At 38.9% G+C, this 13649-nt stretch overlaps 1 protein-coding gene across 1 annotated transcript; it reads left to right on the forward strand.

Annotated features, from left to right (window-relative positions):
* Positions 1 to 383: 383 nt before the first annotated feature.
* LOC103706912 lies at positions 384 to 3086 on the forward strand. The gene is made up of 6 exons (XM_039126190.1): positions 384 to 762; positions 975 to 1051; positions 1217 to 1277; positions 1741 to 1939; positions 2061 to 2496; positions 2772 to 3086. Exons 1-6 carry the CDS (start codon positions 384 to 386, stop codon positions 3084 to 3086), a joined length of 1467 nt encoding a protein of 488 aa, XP_038982118.1.
* Positions 3087 to 13649: the final 10563 nt, after the last annotated feature.

The raw sequence follows: 13649 nt of genomic DNA on the forward strand, positions 1-13649 counted from the left end.
ATTTCCTCCCTGCAACTATTTAACCACTCCCCTCTCCCTTCCTATGACACAATGTTCTTTTCTCCCCTGAGAGATAGAGATAGACATAGAGATAGGGGGCGAGAGAGAGAGAGAGAGAGCTATTACTAATAAAAAGGGTCAAAGTAAGGAATACTTGTAGTCTTCCCACCATATTTTATCATTCCCTGCTGCATTTTCTTTCATTCATTATTATCGTTATGGCCAGTATTAGCATTGTTTATACTTGCACCACTGCTTCCACCATTGGCAATTATAATAATAATGGTTCTTTGTTCTCTCTCTTCACAGTCTTCTCTCGCAACTTCCTCTCTTCCTTCCACAGTCATCTGGCGGAAGGATAATAAAGGTACAAGGTGAGAGAGATGGAGACGGGAGGGGACAGGGGGAAGGTGGTGGTAGAGATCCATGACGATGATGGAAGGAGCACGGGGAGAAATCAACTGGCGGAGAATAGGAGGCCACAACCAGCACTTGACCTCGCTGAAGAAGTGGCAAAAAATGGGACAGAAGAGGGGGAGGAGAAAGGTTATGAAAATAGAGAGAGAACCACGGAGACCGAGGGTGGGAGGAGTTCTAGCGACAGCAGCAGCACGGACAACAACGTCGACACAATCGAGGGGAGTAAGGAGCAGACGAGCGCTGAGAGGCGGTATCATAGATCCAGATTGCCAAGGCTGCGATGGACCCCTGATCTCCACCATGCCTTTGTTTACGCTGTTGAGAAGCTAGGTGGCCATGAAAGTAAGACCTCCCTTGCATCCTTTGGATCTCTGATCATCCTGATTTAGACCTATGGTTATTATCGTTTATCTAAAAGAAGTTGATTAAAGAACAAACCATGGATTTTTTCCAATTCAAAAGGATGGGTTTCTTTGCTAGATATTATTTTCCACAGTCCTTTAATTCGTGGTAGTTGACTATATTTCTGCATTGAAATGATATGGATGGCGCAGGAGCAACCCCAAAGTTGGTTCTTCAGATGATGAATGTGAGGGGGCTGAGTGTTGATCACATAAAGAGTCACTTGCAGGTAATAAAAGAGGGCGAAAAGGAAACTAAAGGAGCAAACTTTCTTATTATCATTACATGCAAGAGATGGTCCTAACTCTCATCTCATGTGTCAGCCCTTTTGGCTCGCATCTTCTATTTATTTTTCTCCTTTTTGATCCTTACTGACATTTCTGTTGTGGATCAGATGTACCGAAACAAAAAGCCGGACGATCCAGAGGAAAGGAAGAGAATCTTCCCTTCCCTAGGTCCGATTGGTATTCTTGGCCTCTTTTCTCCTATATTACTTGAATTTTGAAGGGTAAAGAAGAACTTGATCATGATGTGATATATAATGCAATCATAGTTATCATCATGTGGTATTGATCGGGTCTACCCGATGGTAGCCTCAATGCTTTGCTCGATCTTCTTACGTCTACCTTGGAGTTTTAAGTATGGTCCTTTCTAGTCCCAATATATAGCATCTTCTCTTATGCAGGATAATCATAGATTTTGAAGCTACCTCTTAGCCTTGGAAGAAATTGAGGAATACTTTTTATATCTCTTGACAAAACCTTTTATTTAAGAAATATATTTTGACAAAACTTCTAATTCATCCTACGTTTAACTATTTATAGTTGAATCCGGATTTGTTTCAATTAATTCATATCTCTTACAACGGGGCAAAGTGAAAAATCGCATAAAATTTGGTGTTGACGCCTTTTGCTGCAGCGTTTTCATTCTTGGATGCTAATCGGCGATACTATTACGATTTATTTCACCAAAAGATGACTCCAAGCCTGCCCCACGGAATGGGCAGTGGAGGTCTTTTCTCGGCAAGAAATGATCTGGAGCAATCCAGGTACCACCATCCTTTGCAACGATCACAGGCCCAGCAGACTCATCATGATCTTAAGAACTTCCATTTTGCGTAAGTAAAACAAACCGATCGATCCATCAATCAGCTAAAAAGAAAAAAAAAACACTTCAGGGGTTGAGCTCTACGTTCATCAACTCTAAATCCTAACTATTGTCTTCTTCTGCTTGCTCAGATTGATGACATTCAACCAGCACATGACACCAGTAATCCATCCAATTAATGATCACGGGCAAGCGAGAGGTTCGGTTCATGATCTGATCTTTAGAAAAGATGGGAAGCCATCAGCATCCCATTTGTTTGATGCGAGAGACGCAATCACTGGAAACTTGAAAGCTCACCAAGTTCTTGGGGCAAGAAGGAAGCCACCGGGTGATATGGCTATTAATCAAGGCACAAACACAAGGGCCGATGGAAGTTATGGTTGGATCGGTGGTAGCTCCAGACTTTTTCCCAACAGCAGTCCTTTTAGTGATCGTAACTTCAGATGGACTACCAGCAGCAGCAGCTTCCTTGACAACTACAAGAGCAACATGAATCCTGACTCACGCGGTTCTATTGTTATCAGCGATAATCTCAAGTCTCATTCTGAGACTCCACATTGGATTGAGGTAATTTCTTGGCAACTATTTTAGCTATATTTCAATATGCTGCAGAAAAAAAAAAGCTATTTCTTTATTTCTTCTCGAAATGTTTAAAAATATACATTGTAGCTTCCGATTTCAGATTTTCTTTTCTTTCATCTTCCTCTTTCCTCCTAATTATCTCCTTATTGGTAAACATTCCGTTCTTTTAAAACTGGGGCAAGTATCTCACTTCCTCCATTACTCCTTGGGGGAAAAAAGGGTATAATAACCATCTGATTCTAACATGGACACATGAGCAGTTACAGGAGAATCCAACCTGTCACCCTAAGCGCAGATTTGAAGATATATTTCAAGAGAGTGAGGCGGCAGTTGCTGAGAAGAAGAGACTGATAGCAGCAACAGAGAGAGATTGGGGCTCCAACTTGCACCTAAACTTGAGTAATTCAGCGGATGATGGAGCTGGTGGCAAAAAGGTTATTGAGGCCGTAAATGTTGATGATTTTCTAGCGCTGTCACTCGCCCCTCCAATGTCTGAGAACCTAGTAGAGCCCTCCAATATGGAAGAAGATGCTGCAAAAACTGAGATCCAGTTCTTCCCAAAGGAAAACAGCTGAGTAGAGTGTTCTGCAGCAACGGGGCAAGTACTTTAGATCTGACCATGCCATTGAGGGCATTGGAGTGAGATCTTTCAAGTACCTGTCTCACCGCCTTTAAATAGGATACATAGGTTTCTGCTCATGAATAAAGGTTTACCCCAACGGTTCCTTTCCATACATCTTGCACAGTACTTGTTAGTAGCCTTATCTTACTTCCAGTCATTACCATACTGTAATCATCAGATAATGAGAAAGCCTTAATTTTTCATCATCTATATTGTTTTCGTTTGATTTTATTTTTGTTTTTTGTTTTTGTTTTTTTTTTTTTTTGCTTACCTGGAGCAATACAACGTATAAAAGGTATTTTACAAGAATGTAGTGGATCCGACAGCGGACTTGTTTTTTGCAAGCCAGAGGTAGTGGCCTTGCAATTTTGACATATGAAGCAGAGATCTATTGATTTCTGTACTCAATTATACTCTATATCAGTTCCTTGTAATTGTTAATTTTCCTTTTTGTGAATGGATGAAATTATTAGTTTTCAGTTCAACCAGATGACAGTAGTATACTGAAGACTTGACCGTGCTTCGAATGCAAAAATATTATTGTCTTGATGGACTTAAAACTAATCATGTTCCACCATTTCCAGGGCTTTTCTAGTTCAAACGTTTTTTAGTTTCTTTGTCTCAGTAGATATAGAATCTTGAAGGCTTCAAAACTCTTTCAGAGCTTGTATTTAACTCGCTTTTTGCATACCTTATTATCTCCTCTTTTCCCTGCCAGTCGAAGGGACATATGATTGTGAATTTTCAGATGTGTAAGTTATTATACATTTTCTTTTGCACTCAGTTACTTTTATAGTTCGGTGATCTTTGTATTTGGTTTTGCTGCTTTGGACAGTTACTTCATAACATTCAGCACTTAGGGAGCTTTCCTTCCGCTTCAGCATTACCAAATGATAGTATAACAAAAAATAGAACTACAAAGTCTTCTGCTCTTCATTTTCAAATTAGCTAGATAGCAAATTATTGATAACATGTAGAAGTACTAATTTATGTCATCATCATCATCATCATCATGATCGAGAAGGCCAAGATTTGACTATAACAACAGCAGCAGCAATAATAACAACTATTATGATTATTATTACAACTACTATCATTATTATTACTGTTATTATTATTACTATTTTTATTGTTTTGATGATACCAGGAGGTATTAAACCACCCAGGAATTTATTGAAGGGAAAAGATTATATTACTATTATTATTATTACTATAAAAAAGACTAGAAAACATAAATGATGTGATGATGTAGAAGAAAGAATTTCAATAGTGTCATAATACTTTATCATGTTGAAACAATTAGTAATCTTTCTTATATCTTTCTCTACTTTGTATTAGATGTCACTTCCTTGCCATAGCATGTTGGCCTTTAAAATATAGCTGCTCTCCTGTAGCCTAGCTGCTTCATATTCTATTATCTTACCGGTATTCTAGCACAGGTTCATGCAATATAAGTACACTTGATAACACGTAGCTCGAGCTAGCTGCATCTAGTATAATCAAGTAAATGATCTCCAATGGCACATTATTGCTTCTCTATAGATTATTCCTGTCATTTCTGTACTATTCCCTTACAAACATGAGGAGAGAAGTGGAGAGATGGAAAGAAAGAAATATGTCTTTTAGTCTTGGAGCATTAATTTAGGATGATCACCAAACTCGATGTGGATCAATTTGACCACTACGAGTATTCAGAAGGATCACTAAACTCGATGTGCAATACTTTGGCAATTACAAGTATTTATGAGGATTATCAGACTTGATGTAGAATACTTTGGCCACTACAAGTATTTAAGAGGATCATCAGACCTGATATGCAACACTTTAACCGAACAGGGCTGGACAGGGTTCAGGAGTCAGATCCGCCACATCGAAAAGTCAAGTCACAGACCAAACTTCAGGATGCCATAATTTGGTCATACGATGCTCGATTGAGATAACTTTGGGCGAACCTCCTACATAGTTGAATTAAGCCGAAATTCTACCGTTTAGGCTCCGAAACGGGCTGGTCAAATTGAAAGTTTTCTTTTTGAATAAGACTTTGACTGAGTGTGCTCTCTATCCCAAAAAAATCAGGCGGAGTGATGGAAGGCAGAGTTGATGTAAAATTTGAGATCTACCTTTTCGAGATGTTTAGCTTTTTTCTACTAAAGACGTCTATTTGAGAAAAAAGAGTCATACCAAGATTAGAAAGAGAAATTCGACCCAATGTTAGGGCGGACCTCACGTTATAAATAGAGAATATGTACCTCATTGTTTAGAGGATGGATAAAAAAAGAAGACTTAAAGCTCTACTTTCGAGATTCCTCCATATTCTTCTAATTTTCTTTTGAGAAATTCAAGTTGAGCAAGTTGAAGAAAATCTGTCTTCTCCATGATTGGATCAAGTTGACATCAAAGCTTTGGTCCTCTACGTCTATGAAAGCCTTAATACATGGTTCAGATATGTGAGCAATACACGCAATCAGGAGAAGGGCTATCCGTTCTTGAAGTACATTGAAGGACAAAGGCGAGTATGGCTGCTATTGTTATCTTGATGGATGATGAGATGATGGAACATTGCACAACTTGAGAAAACGATAGCCCAACTCACTGAGATTATGTTTTAATTGGCGATGTGTGGACCCGATCCATTGACTAGCCCGCACACAATTGGGCTAGTGGACTAGCCCAACGTAGCCAGCCCAAAGGCCACCGTGCCCTGGCACAAGGCAGCCCATCTAGAGACCCAAAATTTGGTACCATCGGGAAGAAGGAGGAGCCTTGCATCCGCTAGCTGTTGAGACAGTTACAACTGCCTGACAGCCACGATCGCAATCACTTCCTCCACTTCCTTCCCCCAAAGAGGGCAATAAAAGCCCAATAGTTATTCACCGAGGGCTCACTTCTCTCACTGCCTCTTCCCTCCCTCCATTCTCCCAGCGGCAGCAGGTCCACACGAAATACCCAGACCCACCACTAAGCCGCTAGAGGAAACATCCAAGTTGCCGGAAGAAGCTCCCCGTCTTCTCCTTGGAGCTAGGTAAACCCTTGATTGCTCTCTCTCTCTTCATGATTTATACCCTGTTTAGCTTAGATCTAGTTTAGCTATGAGATAATAAACAGAGAAAGAAAGAAAGAACGAAAAAAAAGGTAGACTCACCCGTGTGCAGCCGTGAGCGTCGCCGGCACCATTGGCCCCGGACGTAGGAGCCGCGATGCCACAAGCTCGGCCGCGGGCGGCCTGATTGCGGGCAGCTCGACTGTAAGCGCCACGACCATCGCAGGGAGTGGTTGCATGCTCGGCCACAAGCACCCTGCGGGTGCCGTTGGCTGGCCGCGAGCACCGCAGGCCTCAGTCGGCCATCTCGAGAGCTCCGTCCGCCCTCCTTGGTCGCGGGAGATGATAGGGAAGGGGAGGTTTCGAGAAGATGGGAGAGCTTTGGGAAGAAGAAGGAGAAAAGAAGAGGAAGAAAAGAAGAAATAGGAGAAGCGGAAAAGAGAAAAGCTTCGGGAAGGAAGAAGAAGAAAAGAAGAGAAGGAAAAGAAAAGAAAAAGAAGAAAAAAAAAAGAAAAAATAAAGAAAAAATAAAGAAAAAAAAATGTTGTGGGCCTAAGACGAGCCTGATTCTCGCAGAAGGCCCAAGGGGCTTGGGTTTCAAAGGCTTGGGCTCGAACCTGGCTTGGTTCGAGCCACAGTCCATTTTAAACCCAAACTAATTTGGCCTCAGGACTGGACTGGGGCCGAGCCAGAGAAAAAGGGTATTTGGGCTACGGGCCTGCTTGTAAACCCATTATTTATGTCACTGGGCCTGAATAAAAGAATTGGGTTAGATTTAGACCAGGAATTAGATTAGAGAAATTGGGTTAGATCTGAACTAGAAGTTCAAATAAATCTGAACCAGGGATTGATCGGATCTGAATTAGGAATTGAATCAGACCTAAACCAGAAGTTGAATCAGACTTGAACTAGAAGTTGAATCAGATCTAAACCAGAAATTGGATCAGACCTGAACCAGAAATTAGATTAGACCTGAACCAGAAACTGAATTGGACCATGGGCTAGAACCAAAAATTGAATCAGGCTATGGGCCTGAAAATGAAAATGAGTCCCATGGATGGGCTATAAATAATTTCTGAGGATGATAGTGTTATTTTGATGATTAACAAGCAATTATCTAGAGTATGTTATAAGTTAAATCGATACTTCATTTATAAGTCTATTACTCTCAGTATATTTGTATAAATTGATATAGATACATTTCATTGTTTATATGAATGAATCTAACCTTGAGATGCAGCAAAGTGTGGATTGAGTCGACCCAAAGGATGATTGGGTCGACCCCGGCACATCAAGAAAGCATTTGGCACACTTCTACAAAAATGGCACAGATGAACAGTGAGTTGGGTCGACCCAAGAAAAGCATGAGTCGACCCAAACATCAAGATCCTCAAACAACTCAGAAAATGGTTCTCTGGATTTACTGAGAGGGTCGACCCAAGATAAAGTTGAGTCGACCCAAGCTTGAGTCGACCCAAACCCTGAGTGGGTCGACCCAAAGGCAAGACAGAACAGAAGACAGAAAAGGTTCTCTGGAAACCCTGTTAGGGTCGACCAAAGAAGAAGTTGAGTCGACCCAACTGAACCTTGAGTCGACCCAAAGAAAGGTTGGGTCGACCCAAGTGAAGGAAGGCTGAATTGCAAGTTTCTGTGTTTCTGAGAGGGTCGACCCAAGGAATGTTTGAGTCGACCCAAGTGAAAGTTGGGTCGACCCAAGGACAGGTTGAGCCGACCCAAACACGGGCAGAAGCATAACGGCTAGTTCTGCAGATGTACTTTTTGTCCTTCCAACAGTGAGTAACGGCTAGTTTTTGAATTCTAACCATTGGGGCTTGTCCAATGGATGTAGGAAACTATTTAAAGTGGCACTATTCATCAGATAGAACAACCTTTCCAAAGAATATCAAAGAGTACACAAGAAAGAGAAAGTGCCCTAATCTTCTTCATCCAAGTGCTTCATTCAAGAATCAAAGAAAAGTGGTTGAGCAGATTCAAAGAGTCATCAAGAGCTCCATCCACCCTTAAAGAAAGAAGCATCCTTGACAAAGAAGAGAGAAGTCACATCAAGCGATAAATACTTTCTAAACTCTTCTTTGTTGATTATATTGTTTCATTTGCTCATCTAGGAGTTTAAATCTTCTTCCTTTATTTGTTAAACTACTTGTAAAGGTTGGTTGGTTAGCCCGCAAAACCAACGGAATAGGTTGATTGGTGAACCCGGAAAACCAATTGTAAAGGTTCGTTGGTGAGCCCAAAAAACCAACATAGGTTCGTTGGTGAGCCCGTAAAACCAACATAGATTTTTGGTGAACCCGGAAAACCAAAGTGTAAAGATTTTTGGATTGTGAGCCCGGAAAACAATCCAACTGTAATCCGCGGGATTATAGTGAATTCCCAAGGGGTCGCTTGGGGAGTGGACGTAGGTGCTAAGGAGAGCACCGAACCACTATACTTCTTGTTGTTTGTATTGTGATTTGTTTAAGTTTACTAACTCATCATTTAACACAAGTAAGATAGTTAAAAGTAAAAGAAACCAATTCACCCCCCCTCTTGGCTTGTCACCTTGGGCAACAAGTGGTATCAGAGCAAGGTGCTCCAATAGTACTCATTGATCTCACAATCAAGAGTTAAAGATCATGACAACCCAAGTGGGATGTTCTATGAGTGAGGGGCAATCCACAAATAGACCACCTCTATTTAATGGCACAAACTACACATATTGGAAAGCTAGGATGAGGATATTCATTCAAGCTTCAGATTATGAATTATAGTACATCATTACTAGAGGACCTCACACACCCACACTTAATATAGAGGGCACTATCATACCCAAACCAAAAATGGATTGGAATGAAAGTGATAGAAGATTGGCACAGTTAAATGCTAAAGCTATAAATGTACTTTATTGCTCATTAGATGTAAGTGAATTTAATAGAATATCTACTTGCATCTCTGCTAAAGAAATTTGGGACAAACTTGAGGTCACTCATGAAGGGACCAATCAAGTTAAGGAGTCAAAGATAAACATATTAGTACACAAGTATGAATTGTTTAAAATGGAATTTACTGAGTCCATAACTGATATGTTTACTCGTTTTACTGACATTATAAATGGGCTTAAGAGTTTAGGAAAGTCTTACACTAACTCTGAATTGGTGCGAAAAATTCTCAGGTCTCTACCAAGAATTTGGGAGGCCAAGGTAACCGCAATTCAAGAAGCTAAGGACCTCAACACACTGCAATTAGAGGAGCTTGTAGGATCACTCATGACCCATGAGTTGACAATGAGGCAAAATTCGGAAGATGAGGTTAAGAGAAGAAAGCCCATTGCCCTAAAGACTACCACCCCTAAACAACAAACTGAATCGGAAGATTCAGATGATGATGATGAATTTGATGAAGAAGGGATGGCTATGCTTGGAAGAAAATTCAGAAAATTTATGAGAGGTAAGAATAGATTTTATAGAAAGAAACCTTTCCTCAAAGGTAGCTCAAGCAAAGAAAAGGGTAAGGACAAAGAAAAGGAAAAAGAAACTCCTATTTGCTATGAGTGTAACAAACCCGGGCATTATAAGATAGATTGGCCAGATTTGAAATAGATGGCAAGAAAACTGAAAAAGACTTCATGGCTGAATGGAGTGAAAGTGAGGAGTCAAGTTCGGAAGAGGAAGATCATCAAGAGACGGCCCAAATGTGTCATATGGCCAATGACGATCGGGTAGATTCTGAACTTGACTGTGATTTTACTGTTGATGAATTGCATGATTCATTCTTAGAACTCATGGAAGAACATAAGAAACTAATCAATAAAAATAAAATTCTAAAAGAAGAAAATCAATCTCTTATCCAAGATAAGTTAAAACTGTCTCATAACTATGAAACATTAAGTAGGAAACTTACAAATGAAACCAAGAATCTAATTGCTGAAAACATCAAGTTAAAAGAAGATGCTGAAAAATATAAATTCTTGGTAGATAAATTTACACTTAGCTCTACCAAATTAAATATGATTCTTGATAGTCAAAAAGCTGTATATGATAAGGCTGGATTAGGATATAAAACAAATAGGAAACAAAAATTCTTAAAGAACATTTTTGTAAAAGCTAAAAGTGAAAATATTACTTGTCATTGCTGCAATAAATTAGGACATAGAGCATATGAATGTAACTATAGAAAGTCCAGTCAAAACAAATTAAGTAATAATCAAAAGATTAAATTCAAGAAAGTTTGGGTTCCAAAAGGAACATCAAGTACTAACCCTAAAGGACCCAACATAGTTTGGATACCTAAAGCTCTTTCTTGATCTTGATTGCAGGGGTGTCTTGCAGCTGATAAAGTAGAAAAACGATGGTATCTAGATAGCGGCTGTTCAAGACACATGACCGGTGACGTAGATCAATTTGTCACCTTGGAATCAAAGAAGGGTGGAGTAGTAACCTATGGAGACAATGGTAAAGGGCATATCATTGGAAAGGGTAAAATTTTCATTACTCCATCTATTTTTATAGAAAATGTCTTATTAGTTAAGGGATTGAAACATAATCTGCTTAGCATAAGTCAATTTTGTGATAAAGGGTTTAAAGTCACATTTGAAGCATCTGTATGCATAATCACAAATCCTAAAGATAATAGCATTGTACTTGTAGGACAAAAGCAAAGAAATATTTACTTGGTAGATCTTCATGATTTAGGTAAGAAAAATGGATTATGCTTAATTACTAATGAAGAAAAGAAAAATGAAACAAGTTGGCTTTGGCATCGTAGACTAGGACATGCTAGTATGAAATTAATCTCAAAACTAGTCAAGAAGGAATTAATAAAGGATGTGCCAAAATTGATTTTTGAAAAGGACAAAATCTGTGGACCATGTTCATTGGGAAAACAAACTAAATCATCTTTCAAATCAAAGAATATAGTATCAACAACTAGGCCTTTTGAACTCATACACATGGATTTATTTGGACCCACTAGAACTGCGAGTCTAGGAGGGAAGAAGTATGGACTAGTTATTGTTGATGATTTTTCAAGATATACATGGGTTTCATTTTTGGCACATAAGAATGAAGCATTTTCAGAATTCTTGAAACTATATAATAATATCATAAATGAAAAGAAACTCACCTTAGTAGCAATTCGAAGTGATCATGGTACTGAATTTGAAAATCAACACTTTGAAGAATTTTGTACTAAAAATGGTATTTCACATCAATTTTCAGCACCTAGAACGCCTCAACAAAATGGGGTTGTTGAAAGGAAAAATAGGACATTGGCAGAAATGGCACGCACGATGTTGTGTGAGTCAAATCTTCCAAAGTACTTTTGGGCTGAAGCTATAAGCACTGCTTGCCATATTCTAAATAGAGTTTTAATACGACCAATAACCAAGAAAACTCCTTATGAACTTTGGAAGAATAAGAAACCAACTGCTAAATATCTTAAAGTATTTGGATGTAGATATTCCATCTTAAACAATGGCAAGGAGGATCTAAGTAAATTTGATGCCAAGTCAGATGAAGGTATCTTCTTAGGATACTCCACATCTAGCAGGGCATACAGAGTATTCAATAAAAGAACTCTAGTAGTGGAAGAGTCGGTCAATATTATATTTGATGAGTCTGATAGTGAGTCTGCTAGGAAAGAAAATATTGTTGATGATGATACAGAAATTATCGACTTTGAAAAGTTGAATATTGATGACGTGCCAATTCAAGATAAGGGAGATGATTGCGTGCCACCACAATCCCAAAGCTTGCCAAAGGAATGGAGGTATGCATATGGACACCCTAAAGACTTAATCATTGGTGATCCATCTCAAGGGATAAGAACTCGATCATCTCTTAGAAACTTAAATGATTATCTTGCTTTTGTTTCACAATTAGAACCTAAGACTTATGAAGAAGCGGAAAAAGATACTAATTGGATAAATGCCATGCAAGATGAATTAAATCAATTCAAAAGAAGTAATGTATGGACATTAACTGAAAGACCAAAGCATAACTCAGTAATTGGAAAAAAATGGATATTTAGAAATAAATTAGATGAAAATGGGTTAGTTATAAGAAATAAGGCTAGACTTGTAACTAAGGAATACAATCAAGAAGAAGGAATAGATTTTGATGAAACATTAGCTCCTGTAGCAAGATTAGAGGCTATTAGATTACTTCTAGCATTTGCATGTTTCATGGATTTCAAATTGTATCAAATGGATGTAAAAAGTGCATTCTTAAATGGTTTAATAGAGGAGGAAGTATATGTAGAGCAACCTCCTGGTTTTGAGAATCATGTGTTTAGACTACATAAGGCATGATATGGATTAAAGCAAGCACCTAGGGCTTGATATGATCGATTAAGCAAATTTCTGCTTAATAATGACTTTAGTAGAGGAAATGTAGATAAAACACTATTTCTCAAAAGAAAGGACAAAAATCTATTAGTAGTACAAATATATGTAGATGACATAATCTTTGGTGCCACAAATGATACTCTTTGCAAAGAATTTGCTGATTTAATGCATGGAGAATTCGAAATGAGTTTGATGGGAGAACTAAGTTTCTTTCTAGGATTCGAAATGATTTAATCTTGCTCTTTTAAAAAGGAAAATTAAACGTAGGATACCCCAAGTATAGGGTGTAGCAAAGTAATATTCTCGGTAAGTCCGAGATTGAATCCACAGGGATTTGACAGTGAACAAAAAACTAAAGGCTAAATAATATTCGGATTGTCAAAATATAACTAAGGCATCAGGATTCAGCCTAGCACTTCATCATGTTTTTCCTAAAATCATCTATTATCTCAGTTAAATAGATTTAGTTTTATGGGCAGCATTACAGTAATTCTATTTTAAACTACAGGAATTTCTAAGCATCTGTTATACCCGGGGGAAATAACAAATCAAAGAAAATATATAAGTTTGAAATAATTTCTATAAATTTCCTGCACCATAAATTAAATCAAAAACATTAAAATCCCATTGATGATTAAATGAAATACATGAAGAAAATACTAGGCTTTTCCCTAGCCTTAGCTAGAGGAGATTTAGCTACTCATATGAAATGGGAACATTTTATAAAAGGGATTAGCATAGAATAAATAAAATAAACATAAACCCTTTTTTGAAACTGAGCACTCTGTTTTCCTTGAATCTTCTCCCGTGGCCTCTCCTCCTTCGTCGCACGGCTAAGAGGAAAGATCGGAAGAGGGAGCTTTGCTGGTAGATCCTCCCGTGGCCTCTTCCTCCTTCCTCCCTCTCTCGCTCGAACTTGGATGGATCCGTCCGGCTAGCTGGTTTGTTCCGTCCGGCTGGGAATAATGCCGATAGATCCTCCTCCTCTTCTTCTCCCGTGTAGGAATGAATCCCCCCCTCCTCCTTCTTTCCGTCGGTTGCTGCTCCTCTTATAGCATGTTCTTGAGATGCGGGATGAAGTTGAATCGCTTGAGACTCTTCAGCTGGGAACGTTGCAGAAATTTGAGAATTGA

Source organism: Phoenix dactylifera, chromosome 4 (genome assembly GCF_009389715.1).
Source record: "Phoenix dactylifera cultivar Barhee BC4 chromosome 4, palm_55x_up_171113_PBpolish2nd_filt_p, whole genome shotgun sequence".
In the NCBI taxonomy this organism is placed as follows: domain Eukaryota; kingdom Viridiplantae; phylum Streptophyta; class Magnoliopsida; order Arecales; family Arecaceae; genus Phoenix; species Phoenix dactylifera.